This window comes from Lupinus angustifolius, chromosome LG04 (assembly GCF_001865875.1).
Source record: "Lupinus angustifolius cultivar Tanjil chromosome LG04, LupAngTanjil_v1.0, whole genome shotgun sequence".
NCBI lineage: Eukaryota > Viridiplantae > Streptophyta > Magnoliopsida > Fabales > Fabaceae > Lupinus > Lupinus angustifolius.
The window spans coordinates 14,338,006-14,358,055 of record NC_032012.1 but is presented as its reverse complement, the minus strand read 5'-3'; the positions used below and the strand labels follow the sequence as shown (position 1 = coordinate 14,358,055).

At 34.0% G+C, this 20,050-nt stretch overlaps 1 protein-coding gene and 1 long non-coding RNA gene across 2 annotated transcripts; one reads left to right on the top strand and one right to left on the bottom strand.

Annotated features, from left to right (window-relative positions):
- LOC109345949 (uncharacterized protein C18orf8) lies at positions 800-9,290 on the bottom strand. The gene is made up of 12 exons (XM_019585259.1): positions 9,150-9,290; positions 8,836-9,015; positions 8,445-8,704; positions 7,889-8,042; positions 7,408-7,517; positions 7,219-7,306; positions 6,243-6,578; positions 6,096-6,170; positions 4,016-4,557; positions 3,136-3,244; positions 2,857-3,036; positions 800-1,218 (listed from the first exon to the last, which is right to left on the bottom strand). The coding sequence occupies exons 2-12, from the start codon at positions 9,001-9,003 to the stop codon at positions 1,030-1,032; spliced, it is 2,211 nt and encodes a 736-aa protein (XP_019440804.1). The 5' UTR covers positions 9,004-9,015; positions 9,150-9,290; the 3' UTR covers positions 800-1,029.
- Positions 2,114-2,753, top strand: LOC109345950. Its single transcript, XR_002107459.1, has 2 exons — positions 2,114-2,239; positions 2,271-2,753. It is a non-coding gene; the product is annotated as an uncharacterized LOC109345950 (long non-coding RNA).

Here is a 20,050-nt window from a genome sequence, read left to right as displayed (position 1 = left end):
AGAGATGAGTGTCCATGGCTTGGATAAGAGCAAATGAAGCATATGTTGAAGCAATGTTCTCAAGTAATGTTGAATTCCATAGGAAGTTTTTCTATAAAGCTAAGCATTAATGTTCACAAAAGGAATTATTATGGCAAGAGTCTTTTATGTTCCACTAAATATTAATGAACTATTTTATCTCAGCACTTTGCTTTAGAAAGTTGAGGGATCAGAAAAGCTCTTATATGTGATTGAGCTATGATGCTGCTTCCTTGGATTTTCAATTAAGAAGGTATAAAGATATGTTTAGTCCTGTTAAGGTATTTAGTGCATAGAATACTAGTTTTTTTGTTATTAAAACCTTCTGAAGTTGTTTATTTTGATTTTAGTTTGTCTATTAAAATTTGGCAAAAAAATGCATTCACTGAATCATTGACAATGTAAGAATTTTATACATTATAACTATATCATTCATTATTCTTATTTAATTATTATTGACCCTTCAAAAAATTAAATACAAATGAATAATAAATGATATATTGACTGTATAAATTTTTTAAAATCAGGTTATGCTATAAAATTTGATGTGACAATGACTACATTCAAAACTTAAATACATTACAGGGATAAGTCTAAAGCATTTATACATTTCAAGGATCAAAATAAAGGTATATATAGCTAAATGTTGACAATAGGACTTAAATTATTTGCAAATTTAGTGCCATTTTGAATTTTAAACTTCTTTCCAAAAAACCAATTCCTCCTCCCCTCTTGGAACAAAAATTGATACAGTAAACAAATATGAATCAAGTCCACAAGCAGAATCAAAGTAAAGTTTTATTCCAGTAGAATTTCATTTAGATAACAGTATCTAGTAAAGTAAATATTATAAGAGAAACATTTACTGAACATGCAATAACCAAATCTATCACACATACATCTTAAACACATATCAAGTGCCATTATTAACTAGATATCCCCCACACTGAAACAAAGGGGTGCCCCAATTACCAAAAATTTGTCAAAAGTGAATCTTTTTCTTGTAAGAGTTCATCTCAAAATTTCAACAGACAGGGAAGAGTTCATCTCATTCAGTATACGGTGGTATCTATTATGCTCTGAGGTGTTTCTGAAGCCAGGAAGGAAATCTATAAAGAATCTTAGAACTGCTGCAAGATGTTGGGAGTCATTGGAAACAAATGCTGCTTCTAAGAACAATGATGGGCGAATGGTGTTCACCTGAAAATAATTTTCATATTGGTTAGCTTTAGAGAGTTAAAATTTAAACAAAATCATTATAATAAACCTGACAATTCTTTACCAATGAGGCATTGGTCTAGTGGTATAAGGTCTCATTGGATCCCCAGACATCGCACTAAGCCAAAGGTTAGAGGTTCGATTTCTAGGAGCAACACTTGTTGGAAGTGACAGTTACGCTCCCCCAAAAAGATCAGTTCCTTACCATAGGGCAAGGGGATACCCTTGGTTATACCAAAAAAAAAACAGGTAATTCTTTCATGTTTACCTATTGCACTCATCTCTACAATATACTTGAAGCAGTCTTTTAATGTTCTGCTTTTAACTGTTTATACATTACATAGATATCACAGCTATTTACCTCAAGTGTGGACATAATATTTACAAGATATACCATTTTGAAATTAAGTTGTTCTATTTGTCACAAATTCATAAATCAAATAACTATGACAACCATAAACTCCTCAACCACACCAATAAATTCAACACTCGTTTAATGATCATAAATAGTTTCATGGTGAAGTTGGAATTAAGTTAACAATAAATTTCCGCAAGCAATGATCATAATATAGAAATTGAATCCATCCCAATGAAAGTTGAGTGGATCAAAACTCCAGCTAGAAAATTACTTGGTATAATATCGTTAAACAGTGCAGTAAGTTTCTAGATTAACAATTTAGGGATGGGTCAGGGAGAAAGACCATATGGGCAGTAGGGAGAACATGAGAAGCACTTTAGGTTTGGGTAGGACAACCATAAGGAAGACATCAGCAATAGCACATTTCCATTTACTATTCATCTGAAGTTGCAGTGAATGCTGGCTAAGATTCCTGGAGAATAATGGTTGAGGTTTCAAAGGAATTTTTCCAATGAGGTTCAACAAGGAGTAGGTGGGGTTTTAAAGGTGGCCTGGAAGAAATTTCTAAGGATGATCATTATGAAGGACGAGGGTTTAAGCAGCAAGTCTTACACCACACAAAAATGCAGGCTTAATGATTGCCAGGTTAATGGCTGCACAGGAACAGATGCGGCAGGTTAATAGTGACAAGTCAAGGGTGGGAGTTTAATTTCTTGGGTTGTGTAGGGACAGAAGGGGCATTTAATGGGAAACAAGATCAGGTCAATAGTGGTGATGTGGTTTTGCTGTTACTAATCAAGGAGAGCATGTGGATTCCTTAACCCACTTCTCAAGGAGGCCCACTTTGATAAGGTGATAAACCTGGCCAGAGTCCTTCCCATAAAATCCTATAAATACATTAAAAGTTTAGTTCTATTATGCTAGAGGAATTAGGCTCCCATTGCGAGGTGGCGTCCTTTTCTACGCTGTTATGTTCATCTTCCCGGGAGACGCGCTTAGGCAAGGTGTCTAAGATATTTTTATCTGTAAGGGGTCTGTAGCCCCCTAGGGAGTCTGGAGGCACCTAACACTACCTTTAGTAAAGAAGTTAAACTAAGTTATAATATGTAAACAAAGCTAATCTTTTTTTATCAAAGAACTATTTTTTCCACAAGACAGGAAGAAAAAATTATCCTCAGATTTCCATAATCTCCCCATCCTCATAATTATTTAACGCAACACAAATAAAGTCCTATACCAGGAGACAAAACAGTAGAAATTACCCTGTACTTCCGTGCATATCGTAAGGCTTCAAGGTAGTATCCGTCTTGCACTAGCATCAATACATAATCATGATGCAACCCAAGCTGTCTCAGCATATCCATACCAAGCTTCCTAGTTTGGATATTCTGACGACCGGACTCAAGGAGTTGTAGTGCAACTTCTTTAGAGGGCTCCAGAATCTGTAACAAAAGTCTACTTTCAGAATCAAATAATCATAATTAGCATATAAGGTTTTCCACCTCCACAAAAGTAATAATAATAATAGGAAGTTTAGTAACCTTGTTAATGACAAACAACCCGAGTTCTGCATATCGCTCATTGCGGGCCAGAAGTTGAATTATCAATACATATAGATTTGGGAGTACTCGAATCTTTTCCAAATTTGCACTGCAACAATTAATAATGAGCATTGAGGGGCACTGATTGAAAAGGCTGGAGGTAAAAGTTACGATAAGATCAAGACAAAGATAATAGCCCATTTAGCTCCCTAAGTTTCCAACATTTCAAAGTGGATACATGGTCCAACTGATCAAATAGGTTTATTTAAAATCCTAAATGCTTATGCCTACAAAGCTGAACCACATTAAGAAGTTATAAAGTATAAGGAAGTTTTTGGTTGTGCTTTGACTCAACTTCATTACTTACAAATTACAATATCAATTATAAATGATATCACAGGTTTTAAAATCACAAAATCCAATGCTTACTGCACAACACTCATTTGATATGATTTAGTCAATATTAAATAGTGTATTATGATTAGTTGGAAGAAAAGGTAATCAAAAAGTAGTTGAACTTGTGTTATTTACAATGAACTGTGATTGTTGATTTTATTTGACCTCTCATGATTTTATGCTAAAACCAAAAAAATAGAATGAATAAAAATAGTTTTAATTATTAATAAAATGTATGATTGGTATAAGAAACCTGAATGAATAAAAGCAGAATGAATAAAAATAGTTTTTCTTATTAATAAAATGTATGACTGTGTATGACGGACCCAAATATAAATTTTGAGTTCAGGACCCAACCACAGTTTTTAAGTTTAGGAACCTATTTGAATTTCTCCAAAAAGTATAGGGTCCAACAAAGCAATTTAACTTATATGGAATACTTTCAGAGCCAAAACAACATCTAAACAGAAGAGTAATAGCATACCTGTGAAGGAACTCGATAATGATTGCAACCAAGTAAGAAGGATCTCCAACCATCTCTTCATCGATAGGGGAAAAAACAAAGCTGTACATCTCATCTGGTGAAACTGCTGCAGAAGTAAGCTTAGATTCCTCTTGCTGAGATTGCAGAGATGATTGCACACTCAAGGAGTTCTCATTGCTCACTTTACCCATAACTAGGGCCTCCTTTGAATTGCATTCTGGATTAACAGATTCAGACTCATCTTCAGATTCCAGACTGGAAACAGTCAAAGCTTCATCCAACAATCCTCTGTCTACACCTGTGGTAGATTCATGTACAATTGATTTTCCATGTGTATCTGTTCCTATGGCAGATACATCAGCGCCAGCATTTTGTACACCACTAGCTGATGTCTTCTCTGGTTTCAGTCCCTTGGGATGGCTACCAACTTTAATTGAATGGGAGTATGATGTCACTAGTACATGTATAGCCTTGGCAACCACAGACACAGGCCTATGCTCTAAAATAAGTGTACGTGAAATACCCAAGCACAATTCTTTAGCCTGAAAGAGTAGCAAGGAGGTGAACTTTTTCAAAATCAATGACATTCAAGATTGGACAAAAAAGTCTAGAAAAAATGCTATAAATAACTGTTGTTTAAAATCAGTTAAAAAGACATCAGGTGATATTCGTTAAGGATTAAAGTCCCAAATCAGTTGAGTACATGAGTGAAGAACCATTTATAACGACTTGGGCAACCACCCCCTCCCACATGACTTAGCTCTTTGGGTTGAGTTAGGCCCAATTATTCTTATAATATCAATAAAATATATTTCCTCAGGATCTGTTTGCGAATTGGATTTTGGAGGAGAAGGAAGGGCAACGGAAGGCTTGGGAGACATGAAATACACTGGTCATATAGCTCTGAAACTATCCATTTCCTTCTCTTCCCACCAAAATCCAACTCGCAAACGGACCCTTAGAGACCCATTTAGAGGAGGAATTATTTCAGAATCACATTCCAGCACAACCTCTAAAAGATACAAGATTACAAGGGCAGAAAGCCAGAAAGTATTCTTATGTTTAGCAAGAAAACTACAAGGCATCACAAGAGTCAAATAAAACATTTATTATGATTATATGTACAACATACACAGAAAAGTATAAACCCTTGTTCCATATATGCAAAGTTGCAAACTAGTATAATTTTTCCGGTAAATGCATATAAAATCATTCTTATCCATCGAGTACATGATACCAGTCCTTTCTATTCCAACCCTTATAAAGCAAGTTAGGACGCTCAGATCCTAATGCTGAATGTTAATTTACTCTAGTTCTCATAATAGCCATACATTATCTCCTTGTAAATGAAGGGATGCTATGTCCCAAAAGGGCATGCAAATGATAGTTTTTCTATTGCTTTTTTTTTTAAAACCTGAAATGAAATAGTAGGTAAATTCATTTCAAGGAGCACAAATTTCTAAACCTTAGTCACCATTAAAAAATTCCCAGGTGAGACAACGAATATACATATTGCACTAATATAGAATAGTAGGGATTCATAAAAAACTTAGCACACAAGGCTATAACAAAGGAAGACTACAGGTTGGCTAGTTATAGCAGGGCAGACTTTATTGCATAACTAATTATGCTAAAGCCAGGATGCGAAAAAAACCAAAACTTTAGACACAAGACTATGGTAAAGGAAGACTAAGGTTAGCTAATCTTGTAGCAGCAAAGAAGATATATACTTTTTAACTTAGTGCTTTCCTTTCTCAGAGCCTAAGCCTGCAACATCTAGTAGTGAGAGGTCCTCCTAGCAAGAAGATAAAACTTACCAACTTTGGGATTATAAGTCTACTTTTGGATCCAAATCAACACATGTATGAACTAATTATTGAACTATTAGATATGCACTAGCAACCACAAAATATAAAGGAACTGACACACATTTGAAGTCAAAATTCCAGGTACAACTAAGTGGCTAACTACTAGGAAACTGACTTTGTTTGAATTAAAAAGAAACTGCAATTGATGTACTATTGCACGTTGAAGAATTGACCAATTTGAAGCACTGCTATAGTGAAGTGGGGGAACATACCTTGTTAGCTTCCAACTTCCGTCGCTGCAGGAACTCTAATACTGTCGTGGCCTCTGAGCTACTGGCAGAAATAGCCTGCAAGGTAATAAGGTTATTCATGAAAACAAAACACATATTGTATTGATACAAAATGAACAAATAACTTACCTCTAAATCTAAATGGGACTTCCATAATAATCTGTTGGCCACATCGCATATGAGGTCAGGCACCAGGAAAGTCCATGTATCAGCATAGGTAACTGCTTCATGATTACTCACAAGATTACCATCTGAACTCTCAGTTTCTCTACCACTAGATTGAGATGAAGAAGAACCGGACCTGGGGAATCCCCTTAATAATAAAGTAAGTGGCGCAGATATTGGAGCTCTTGAATCTGCAAATAGATCATAAAGTATAACAACCTTTGCATCAACTTGATGAGTAAGAAGTACATTGTCGACCACACTCACAGCAATCCTGCTGGAATAAATTGGCAAGGAACCCTGCAAATATCATGAATATCAGTCTCTGTTTTTAATGTCTTTCAAAGAGGAATCACTCAACTAACATTATCATACAAGATCTAGGATAAATGTACATATTTCAGATGGCCATGTTTTGTTCACATACTAAGTTAAAATATCAAAATAAGTTTTCATAATTACTTTTTAGAGGTAAAAAATACCATGAAATTTGAACTGTGGAAGTTAATTTTTGTCAATCAGAAGAAAAAATAGCATTCCCGTTTTGAAAGTTTCTGAAAGCACAAAGATCTTGTTCTTGATATTTCTTATTGAATTATTGCAGATTGTTTGCCTCTAACAAAACCATATCATGAACCAATACTGAACTTATTTACATTTTTTGTTAATAAAATGGTTTTACTAAATGAAAAAGTACCCCAAATTTATAAAGGTGCGGATACTCATTTTAATTTTTATAAACATTTATTTGTTCAACTTCCTTTATTAAAATTGATTTCCAATATCACCAAGTATTATAATAAGGGAGAAAATATCCTTCACAGAAGTCAGCACTTGCTCAGAAAAGTTTTCTACAATGTAAATTATGTAATTTAAAAATAGAAAGTTACTGGTAAAATTGATATAATAAAAGTCATTAAGAAATTTGAACAAAACTAACCTGTTGTATCACAGCATCACGGTATAGCCTATATGAATGGAGTAACATAGCAACTCTATCAACTTGCAAGCAGTATATCCTACCATAACTGTGATTGATTGTTAAAAAATAAAAATAAATAAAATTTTCATAGGCAGCTATGTGAATTATGAAGGTCTAAGCTTAATAAAGTAAAGAACTAGTACATACACAGTGACAATATAGACATCTTCAGCAGCTAAAACAGGCTTACTGTTTGCCTCGGATTTGGCCATAGACATCTCAAACCTTGGCAAGCGAACAATATCTGCAGAAGAAATCTACCCAAAAAATGTGTTTCTAACTTAGCCGAATGAAATAACACAGGAGAAATATTAATTGACATTCTATATTAAGCACTATACAGAAGCTGCATTCATACATGTCATTATTTTCTGAACAATGGTGATGCTGAATCCTATTTTGAAAATACAATAAATGAATATTCTTTTAAGAGCTATAAGGAAGGTCAGCACCATTACGGTATTTTAGAAGGAAATCCAAATATCAAACAACCAAGATTAACAAAATGTAATAGATTAATGAACCTTGTCTGGGTATTGGGCATACACAATAGTAGCCACAGGTAGTAAATAATTTCTTGATCTAACAATCAACAAGAAAAAGGGGGCAAATAGTATGCATCTCTTACCTGAAATCCATGGAATATCTTGCACTGCATTCCAGAAGCAAGAAGAACCAAGCGACTTTCATGTGTGTAAACATACCAAGTCACATTAAGTTTCTTGGCTTCCACCAATTGCAGTGATTTTGACTCCAAATTATATGCATACAAATCTAGACCACTGTTAAGAAAAATTATCATTCAGTACATGCGTGTAATATTCATGCACTATTAGTGTAAAGACTTATACACAATCGGTACATCATCCACCATTCATTTGTATTAATTATAATCTTGTTAAGAGCCAATGATGATTAAATATGAATTGTGGAGGATATAGTGACAATGTAAAACACTCTTAAACTGTGTGCATACATCTTTTTCTCTTAGTACATCTTTACTTAAAACAAAGGAAAAAGGAGGAAGGGGAAATATTTGCAGAGTTGTGCCATGGTTAAGAAGTTTGACGTACATCATTGGAGCATTATGCCATAAGTATTATGCAGAAATGCATGTGTTCACGCCAGACAATGTAAAATGTGCCATAGATAGTGAGAAAGAGAGAAACAAAAGCACAAGATACCTGGTTTTAACAAGAACTATATCACACTGTTGACTATCTGTCCAAAAAAATCCAAGTATACTCTCTGATTCTGGCCTGCACTTATGGCTAAAACTTTCACCAGTCTCTCTATCACAAAACTGTATTTCATGGTTTGATCGTTGGATTGCTATAACCTTTGTGTCTAATGAATATCGAACAGCTATAATAGGGCCTTCACTTATTGGATCGGTGGTGGGGACAGCAAGAGGATCATACGGAACAACTTTCCATGAAAAGATCTAAATGTCAAAAACACGCATGATTCAATACTCAAACAAGGGAAATATAAAATAATAACTAACTTGTGGATTTATAACACTGGTATATATGTTTTCCCCAAACAAAAAATATATGAAGCATATCATATTACCTGATCAGCTGTTGGGGAGAGTAGCAATTTATTTCCATCGTCATAAAATAATCCCCTTGATCCAGGAACATTGCAACGGAGCGGTGGATACTGAATGTAAGCATGTGAAAGACCACCAGATCCACTCAGACCAATACTAGGCTTTGAAGTTGATGATTTTCTAGACATATTTTGAGTCCTGTTTACACAATGAGTGGCAGAGGCAAGATAATAAATAAAGCAAACCATCCAAAATTTTCAACACAAGATAGTGAAAGATAGAAGTAATGCATCTATGATTAACGGACGATAATATAAGTTCTGAAGGTTAAACCTTTTCCCGCGAAAAGTTATAGAACCATCCTCCTAAAATGATGATTGTAAACTTCTTCTCAAATAGATTCTCTTCAATACTGCCAAGCTTTGTAGTTTGTTTATTTAGTGGCTTGAAACAACGAAACAAGTAGGTGCACACTTAAGACTTCTTTTTGAGCTGTTTGGAGCAACATATGGTTTTGAAACACATTATGCAAATTAGAAGTGCCAACTATGCAGTAAACATAATATAATGACTTCAGCAACAGACGGGAGGAAAACAAAAACTCTACAAACAGAATCAACTTGCAAGTTGCAACTCTCAAAACTCATTATAAATGAAGTTTTCAAAAAGGTTTCTCTTAAGTCTTTCAAGAATGTTGTTGCTTAAATAGAAAATCATAAACAGTACTTTTTCTTTCTTAAAATGTAACAATATTAGCAAATAACTTGAACACTAAAATACCAAGCCATAGTAAAAACAAATTCTTCATATTCAAAACAATTGAGAATGTGATACCATATTCTGCATGCAACTTTTTAATGCCAGAAATTCCTTTCCACAAACGTCATGCTCAATATTTGGAACCTTCGCTGCAACACAGCTACCATATGCTTTTGCCTATCGGATGAGATTTAACCGCATCAATTTTTAAACTTGACTATCGAAATTAACAACTTATGAGGATAAGACAGATAATATAAGAAAAAGACAAGCAACAATGACAACCAATTCGCTCCTCTTCCTAAAAACAAGACGCCTAAATCATGATCAAATCTTTAAATTGTTAGTGAAATGAGAGAAAGTGACAGAAAAAGTTTAGAAGAGAGATAGAAAGTCCATCTGAACTGAATGTAACTGTTACTAACTAAAAACATAGATATGAAACATTTCTTAACCATTTTAAACGATTGGCAGAGAAAACTATCTAGGGTAGCCGAGTATACAAGGCTCCCACCTAGAAGGATTTAGGGAGGGTAAATGTACATAAGCGGTAAGCCTAACCCTCACAAGTGTAAGGACTATTTCTGGGATTTGTATCCATGACCTCCACGTCACAAGGCAAGTAACCAGACCTCACCCATGACCTACCTAAAGTCACTAATATCCTAAATAACTAATTGCATAACCATATTACAGCCATATCACTAACTAACTGCAAGCAAAGCGAATAACAGAATTAAAGCTCTTATTTCATGACATATAAGTTAATCAAAAATTCTGCACTAATTAAAGCAAATCGATTCTGCAAATCAAAACAAAAAGCAAATTCTGGATCACTTCTTTAAGATAAAATCAAAACCTGAGATGCACAGTTTGCTAAAACGCGCTTAAGAGGAGAAACAGTACTCTTCTTTTCCTTCATGTCCACAACACTGCAAAAAATATAATTAAACTAAATTACAAGATAATTAAATTTCACATATACAAAAATTATAAGCAAAAATTATAGCACTTGGAAGTTTCAAAGAAACTTGACTAATCCTATTACTCTTTTTTACAAACCTTAATTTACCATAATCATAATAACGAAAATAACACATTAAATCGAAAAACCCTAAGCAACCGTTCGCAATTGTAAAATCATAAAATGCAACGAAAATTGAAAATTGAAAATTGAAAAAATGCAAAAAAGTGGATAAGGAAGATAGATTACCAGTTAAGAATCGGGGATAGGCATTGTGACACGGAACGAATCGGAAATCACGAAGCGAGTTATTATTATTATTTATAAATGAAAAGAATATGCAGTGAAAGTATGGAACTATGGTTGCGGCTTTCGGGTGTTGTAATTCCTTTCTTCTTCTTCTTCTTCTACGCCTGTGGACATGAAATGGGAACTTAGGGTTATATATGTATTATTACTAACCATTTAGCAGGTAATATGGGTAGGTGGAAAATGTGGATAAATTTGGATGGAGTATAAATTTTGAGGAAAGAACGTAAAGTTTTTTTTACATCGAACAGGGTAGTTAATAAATAAATAATAAATAATTTGTTGATAGTGTAAAAATAATTATACTATCAATATATACATATTAAATCCATAATTTTTAAGTACTAATGTATAGATATTACTGTAATTAGGATTTGGATTCTAGATGATAAATCAATTATCAATAGAGTGAGTCTATGCATTGCTTGTATTAATTTTTTGTAAGAATAATTACATATAATGGTACATGATATAAGAAAAAAATATTTTAACAAATATCATATGAGAAAAAATGAAATTTTTTTGTAGAATGATGGAAAAAATGAAAAAAATTTATAAAATGGTGGGGAAGATGAAGTTTCTGTATCGAAGGCAAAAATAAATTATCTTGTGTTATATTATTGGTGTAAGTGGGTGGTTGAAAAATACAATGTAATCTATTAATTTAAAGACATTTTCTTCTCTTACCAATTTAAAATTTTATTAACTTATATTTTAAATTATGCAATTTATATACACTTAATTAATGAGTAGGGATGGCAACGGGCACGGGCCGGCACGGGTAGTAGCTACCCGCTACCCGTTTTGAAATAGAGAAGCAATATATGTACCCGCCCATACCCGTACGGGTTTTTTGCGGGTATTTCTGTGTACCCGCGGGTTTTCTATATTTTCGTTGAATTTCTAATTTCATATTTTATTATGTTTTAAATGAGTTGAAATTTAATTATTTTTGTGTATTTTGAATGAATAGTTGGCAAAAATGCTAAATCTAATGAAATTTTCTGTTTTGGTGGTTTGCAATTCTCATTTACTTAACAAAAAACATATATTTTCTTTCTAAGACATGTGTGTTTTACACATGAAATAATATTTGTAGTGTATTTCAACACCAAATTAAAAAGATGTAAACAATGTAAAAAGATATAAACAAAGTAAAAGGAAAAGATGTAAATAAGTAAAAGGAAAATTTGTACATAGTGTAATGAAGGTTATGATAGTATATTTTTTATTTTAATTAAAAATAATATAGTAATCATATTCATAATGGGTACCCGCGGGTACGGGTACCATAATACCCATACTCACCCGTATGTACTATGGGTATTTTTAAAAACCCGTTTTTAAAACCCGCGGGTACCCGGTTGTGACACGTACCTGTGCCCGTACGAGTTTTACCCGCGGGTACGGATTTTTTTGCCATCCCTATTAATGAGTTTCAATTCATAATTTATTTGAATGGATTGTATTAAAGAATATTCAATTCATTTGATTTTTTTCTCTGACTTTTGGCATAATCAAAAAACATATTAACAATAAAAATTTAGTCAAAAATAAAGAGATAAGCAAATATTTAAACAACTTAATCGATTAGGCATGATTATCGATTAAGCAGGATTATAATTCACTAAAAAATACAAGCTAAGCAACATTTAATCGATTACTCCAACTGATCTACATTAACAAGCAGAATTCATCATTCTGAAATGTCTCAAAAATTCTCCTACACAAAGTCTATTCTTCCCTAGCAACAATACCACTACTTTGAAATGATATTCAGACTTGGATTGTGGGGCTTGTCTAGATACTAGAAGATCCATCACGGGATGGTGTTTCTTCCTTGGATTAGCCCTAATCTCTTAGAAAATTAAGATGTAGAATACGGTTTCAAGATCTTCAGCAAAAGCAAAATATACAATCTTTGCCATGACATCATGTCAAGCACAATGGTTGATCTTCTTGTTCAAAGACTTAGGGATTCAACACACATCACAACTTAGGTTGTTCTGTGATAATACATAGCAGCAAATCCAATTTTTCATGAAAGGACCAAGCACATTAAGAAAGAAACCCACTATCAAAGAAGACTCCAATGAAGTCCAAACAACTTGATTTACTTAACTTTATATTTTGGTTAACTTTCTCTTATTAGTTCTTTAGTTTTGTTGTTATCTTTTCTTTTATAGATGGTTTAAGGTTTTCATTTAGTTAAGTTGGTTTTATTTCCTTGTATATATTAGAGCCTCTTAGAAGTCGGGGGTGTTTGCGATACATTTTGATCGGTTTTTACGCAAAAAATGATCTGATCCAAACACATAATTAACATACGGTCTGAATCGGTCTGTTCTATTTATATTAAGATGTCTGATCTAATCCGATCCAAATACAATATGCGGTTTCAGTTCAGTTTGGATCGGTTTTTTATAAAATATTAAAATTGTACTTATATTCAAAACTCATAAAAATGACTAAATATTAAGCATAAAACAACAATAAAAATAGTGTGCAACAATAGTATAAGTAAACAATATCATAAAATCGTAATAAATAGTAAGACAATAATAATAAAAGTAAAAAATAGTAACAACAACAACAAAATATCAATAATAACAAGACAACAAAACAACAAGATATTAATAACAATAATATGAGCACCTGTAATGTAATTTTAACAGTTACAATGTTCTACCGATGATTAATAACAATAATATTTTCACAACAATAAAATTGATAATAAAACACCTAGTCAGAATAACACTTGAATTATCTTCATTTGGTTGTGGGATTGATTTAAGTTCTAAAAAAATTTATCAAATATAATCAATATAATTTAAAACATAGCAACATATATATAAGTGTGTGTTATATAATATAACAAATAAAATATAGGTACAATTTTGGAGTTGAGACTTAAGATTAAGTTTGGAAAACACTTAAAAGTATCACACACTTAAACTTTACATACTATTTCGGTCCGGTCTAGATCGTCTAGATCCAAGAAGTGAAACCAAAATCCAGACTGGACCAATCGGTCTTTAAAAAATAAGTCCAACACGATCTAAATGCATTCGGTTTTTGCGGTTTCGATCTATTGTGGATCAGTTTTCAGTTTTATTGTTGGATCGGTCTGGATTTGAACACTCATACTTAGAAGGAAATAAACAAGAAGCATTATTTTCACAAATTCATTTTTTTCCTTTTCTATATTGATCAATAAAGTCAAGGAATCATTCTCCCATTTTCTTTATCTTTACAATCATGGGTTATTGTTCATTTTTCTCTTTCTAATCTTCTCCTTCTTTCATTATCATCATGTACACAACTTTGCACAACTTTGCTAAAGATAAGGATTGTTTAGGAAGAGAGCTGTTTTTAGCTTGAGCATGATGGAAACATTGAAAGTGCAAAATGTCAAGATAGCACTTAGCTTACCTATGTTTTGATGAAGACAAAGGATTTAGTTAAAACTTAAAGATAACTCAACAAATCAACATGCCAAAGATTCAAGAGACACATCTCAAATGCATTCTTAAGGTTCGGAAAAATTGCTCCCTCTATTGCTCTAAGCCTCTCCACAATTAGGTTTAACTTTTCTGCTCCAGCATTGTCACCAAATTGGGCCCCTCAGGTTGTTTGCCTAAGGTATGTTCTAGAATTGTGTGGTGCAGGCTTATTAAACGCAGTCCTTAGAGGGGGTTCACGAGTGGAGTCTTCATCATGCCCGCCTGAGATGTTGGTTGCTCCAGATGAGCATTAGATTGACCATGTGGTTCATTTAGCTCGTCCTCATAAAGTAGAACATAATCAGGGGGCATACCATAGAATGGCCACTTCGTTGCTTATTCCTTTTGTTGGCTCATACTAGCTCCTTGACTAGAGTTTCCCTTAGACAATTGAGCGAGATTGTTTTGTGGTCCTGTATTGACAGTTTGAGTGCTCTTCCCTTTCTCACTTTGCAAAGCCTTCATCATGTTGAACATTTCACTCATTTGGGCTTTAAGCTCTACTAACTCGGACCTACTGTCCTCACTTGTTACAGATTCTGTCATTTTCTTCACTTGAAACCCAGTGTTATATTGGTGCTTTGAGGCAATAGTGGCAATACCTATTCACAATAAACATTTAACACTGAGATTAGTTTATTCGAATGGTTTACCTGGCTTGCAGAGAGACCCTTCAATATAGCAAAGCACTTCATCCCACATTTGATGATTAGGAAGCGTAATCCCTAGGTCGCATCGGTTGATGACAATCTTTAGAGGAAACTCTAAGTTTCGGACCAAGATTGCATCTTAAGAATAGTCTCTAACAGTGAATAAGCAGTTTGTGTCAATTAGCCCTCTTTTTTTATATGCATATAAGTGATGCCTCTGAGTGGAGATGAAAAGATTATGATATTTCATTCATTTTTGAAAGATTACATAGAGTAAAGGGAATTTATATTAGACATTTTTATTCCATTTTCCTCTAATTCAAAATCTTACATATACAAAGAAATAATAGAAATGAAATTCTCCATTGCTTTCCTTTCTCCATCTTCATAGCTGTCGGGCTACTCTGGAGCAATCAGATAGGAATGCTTCTAATGTTGGTCTTCCATTAATGTCGGGGTACGCATTGAGTTCACATCTGGCCCCATCAAAAATTTGTAACCAATCATCTGTAAAATCCCCGAGCTCATTAATCATGTCATTGCATATCCTTTGCCATTGTTATTTGGCCCATTTAGATTCCATGAGAGTTTCATCCCAACCTATGGCCCATTCTTTCTATTTATTCACGAGTTCATCATAGGCCCCCATAAGATCCTTTAAATCAGCAACAAGCCGATCTTCTTTATGATTGGCCCTTTCCATGTCTAACTCATGGTTTTCCACCATCTCATCTCCTCTTCTGAGCCTGTTCTAGGGCCGTTTGGTAATCATTTATCGTGCTCATTGCTTGGGAAACATCTTTCTGACCCTGTTCAAGATCAGCCATAATTATCTCGAAGTTTCTTTCAATTTCCTTCTTTTATTGCACAATATTCATAGCAGTGCAATTTTTGGTTTTTAAACGCTCCTTTAGATCATTGTTTCCTCTTATCAACTTGAACTTGTCAGATTTAGAGCACATGTTGGCATAGTCCTTCTTAATGTTGGTCACCTCCTCTTGTAAATTTTTGTTGGACTTCTGGAGCTTCTCAACGGTGAACTCACATTTCTCATTTTGATCTCTTGCCTCCTCTAAACGAGCTTCCAAGAGTTTACATTTTTCGCGCCACACAATTTCATCTGGTGAGGGCCCTCCATTCTCTAGTGTAGAAAGTCTTACGCTCTCCCAACTCATTTTCTCCGAATAAGCGGATTTTTTGTAAGGCCTTCCTTGCTGATTCTGCAGCCCCTTCAGGAGCTTCTTCATCCTTATACCAAAAGAAGAACCCATACAACTGCTCGTCTTTTATCTGATTCATTCCCCACTTCAATTGCCTAAGTACTAGGGCCGGCGTGAAAGCAATGCACCCTTTTGGCCCCATGAGTATCATATTAGGGTAATCCCCACAAGAATACATGATCTTCTTGTGGCAATCATACAAGCAACACTTGGTTCCGAAATTTCGGGGCGTGACCTCCTTAAAAAGCTTCGCCCATTCACTAAGCTGTATTTCTTTTGTGGAAACATTCTTGAACCTCCTGAGCGGATAACGACTTCCTAAATTGTAGTAATGATGCTTGAAACGTGTCATCATCCATATGCAGAGCAGCTGAATACAACACCTGATTTTATTACCGCCTCTCAAGTGACACTTCTAGAATGATAGAAAAGACTCAACAAGTATGGCAGGTGTTGGGTTGACTCCAAAGCGAATGAACTTGTAGAAAACATCGAACGCTAATTGGTCTATCATGCCATTCTGGAAAGGAAACACGACCATTCCATAAATGGCAAAAGTAAAAGTTGGTTTGAACATTTCCCAATTTTGTTGCTCTTCCATTTTGGCAATATGCTTCTTTATAAAAACCCATTTGAGACCTATAGTTCTGGCCTGCTTTATAATACTAGATGGTTCAGGTCGCACCTTTATAATTTTCTCAATAGTATCTTCATTAACTTCCACAGGTTTAGTGAACATATATACCCTCAGTCTATCCAACATTGGTATTTCTAGCAAGACTTCATGTTCTTCGATAGTAGGTGCGGCATCAACATTTGAGAATTCGAAGATTCTCAGCTCGGTATTTCAATATTGCACCATGGTAGCCATAGCTTTTAGGGCCACATTGTCCACATGTATGAGGAGAAGATCTATTAGCCTCCCATACTCTCTCGTAAACTACCCTTGTATCTCATCTGGTATTTTGGGGATGCAATCAATCAAGAAACCGACATCATTATTGTGCACATATGCTTTTGAACATTTTCTTGGGCACAGAACACTAGTAGAGACTAGAATTGGTGAGGTCATCTTGTCACTTTACTATATGAAGACGATCTCTTGAACAAACCTGGAAAAAGCTATGCGACAAGAGTTAGTAAAATGCCATAAATGAATGCATGAAATGCATGATAGTAAAAGATTTTATGGATGTCAAATCATAAGTGCAAAGTGCAGGCCCTAAGGGTCAACGATCTGTCCATGGGCAACACAATCCTCATCACGAAATATGAATTACCATGATATATTATTTCATATCGTTCAGGTTGACTAGGGACAATGTTGTTCTTGTCCCTAGCTTTAGAAAATTACTCTTGGGATAAAGGGGTCCCATTATGAGTATGTTTGTGAATATGCCATTGTCATGATAGAAAGACGTTAAAACGTTATGATATCACTCGAGCATAGGTGATGGCGTTGATAAGTTCCAACTCATGATGCAAAGCCAAATAATAAAATAATGCGAGGGTAGAAAATATGCTTCTTGTGCTTTATATGGGTAAGTCCTATGATGGATACAACTATAGGCCACATTCCTAGGGTGGGATACTAGGGCATGTCTAAAGTGGACACCTTGGCAAGTTCTAGAGACCTAAAAGGCCACCAAACTGCATAAGTTAGAAACGGGAGGGGTCGAGCCCCATCGAGCGTCTAACCCATGATACTAGTAATAGTTTGATCAGTTCATCATGCCAATACAAGATTAGGCTCTAGGCCGGCACCGACAAGGCATATGTCCCTTCTAATCCTAAAAAGTATATCTCTAATACCTAGGTATAGGGCATATGTGTATGTAAAGACATTGTGTACTTACGTGTTGTGTGTGAGAAGCATACAAACCTTTTTTAGATAAAACCCCCCAACACTGCGAAACAAACTCAAAAACATATATATATATATAAGCACAATTAAATATCTAGAAATAAGGCAAGAAAAAAAACTTTAAGGGCTACACGTGGATTTATGCGATTAGTTGCTTCAGGCCTGACTCTCTTAGAAATGTTCTCAGTGGAGTCGACAGCTATCGCGCCCCAATTTTCGGCCGAACACCATTCACGTGACTAATTTGGAGTCGCCACTATGTTTTTGCGGTCAAAACGTAGAAAACCCTTTTGATGGCCAATTATTGAATAGATTGGCCTTCGAACTAGAACTCTAGACTCGGAAGTCAGTTACGAACCAGGAAAGGTACTAGCACCCTGTCTGCTCGTTATCAAACGGTACCCACAATAATCGCACGAAACTAGATATACTCTAAAGCTTGTTAAATCAATTTATTAATTACAAAAAAAAATGTTTTTATTTTTTTTATTTTTTGTATCTGACAAGAGTTCGTCCTACTTCTACATATCCCTAGGTGCAATGGTGAAATCAAGACTACGTAATTCTTGGGTAGAAAATGCTTGTGTGTTGATTGATTTTAGTTAATGAAAAGTGGTTTAAAAATTTCTCAAACGGTTGTAAGTAGAAAAGGTTAAAGAGAACGATAAAGTTTACCCCATATCATTTTACCCTCATAAAAAAAAAGAGGTAGTACGACAGCTGCTCACCGCTTTTAATTAAATAGGATACTCCGATAAGGGTTTGACTTATATCGTCTTATCCATATTAGCGAGAAAGAAGAGGCAGTATGATAGCCGCTCACCGCTTTCTTACTAACATGACAAAAAAAATAGGACTCAAATTGTCAATTGATATTAAGGAGGGAGGTACAACTTTGCCCTATATCACTTTACCCATTTTAAATAAAAGAATAGGTAGTACGACAACTGCTCACCGCTTTTTATTAAATAGGGTAATGAGATAAGAGTTTGGTATGTATTGTCTTATCCTTATTAGAGAGAAAGAAGAGACAGTACGATAACCGCTTACCGTTTTCCTACTAGCAAGATAATAAAATAATACTCAAGTTGATACTCTTTCTCTAACCTTAGCACTTGAAAAATGTTTTTCTCTTATTTAATTAATTTTATGAAAAAAATTTATTTCAAAGGTTTACATCATAAAATACTAATGATTGTGGCTCTCGATTATTTCAAAGATTCATAGCGTACAATATTAATGATTGTGACTCCTAATTCACATATTAAATATAATTTAAAAAAAAGAGTATCTTATTTATTGATGGTTCAGATAAATATGACATATTAATTATTGACGACTTTTTTTATATTTATAAGAAACAACATTAATGAATAGTTGATTACTTTATTTTAAAATTTGTCAAGAATGAATCTTTATTTAAAAGTTAGAGTAAAACTTTAAAAGATAAGGACGACAACCACTCACCACTTTCTATTTGAAGGGAAAAGAAGATATGGTTTGATTCGTTCACCGATCTCCCAAATTCTTACTTAAACTCTAGAATTTTTAAAAAGTTTTAATTTATTTAATTAAATTAATCCTAAAATTCAAAGTATGTAATACAAGTCTGTTAACATTTTTTATGACATAATACTCATATAAAACCCATATATAATACAAATAACAAACTATAATCAATAAGACTTAACAAAATAAAATTACAAACAGTAACTGAACACTAAAACTTAACCAATATATACATGCCTAAATGGCTAAACAGTAAAACTGAAATAATGTATTGATGTATATGTACTTTTTTAAATAAACATACACGTAACAAATAACTAAACAAAAGAAAACGAATTTAAAAAAAATAAAGGAATGAGAAAATGAAGGCGTTGGAAGAAGATAAATGAGAAGAAGACTCATTCCTTTTGACTTATGCTTTATTTCATACCATAGGATTAATGAACATGGAGTAATA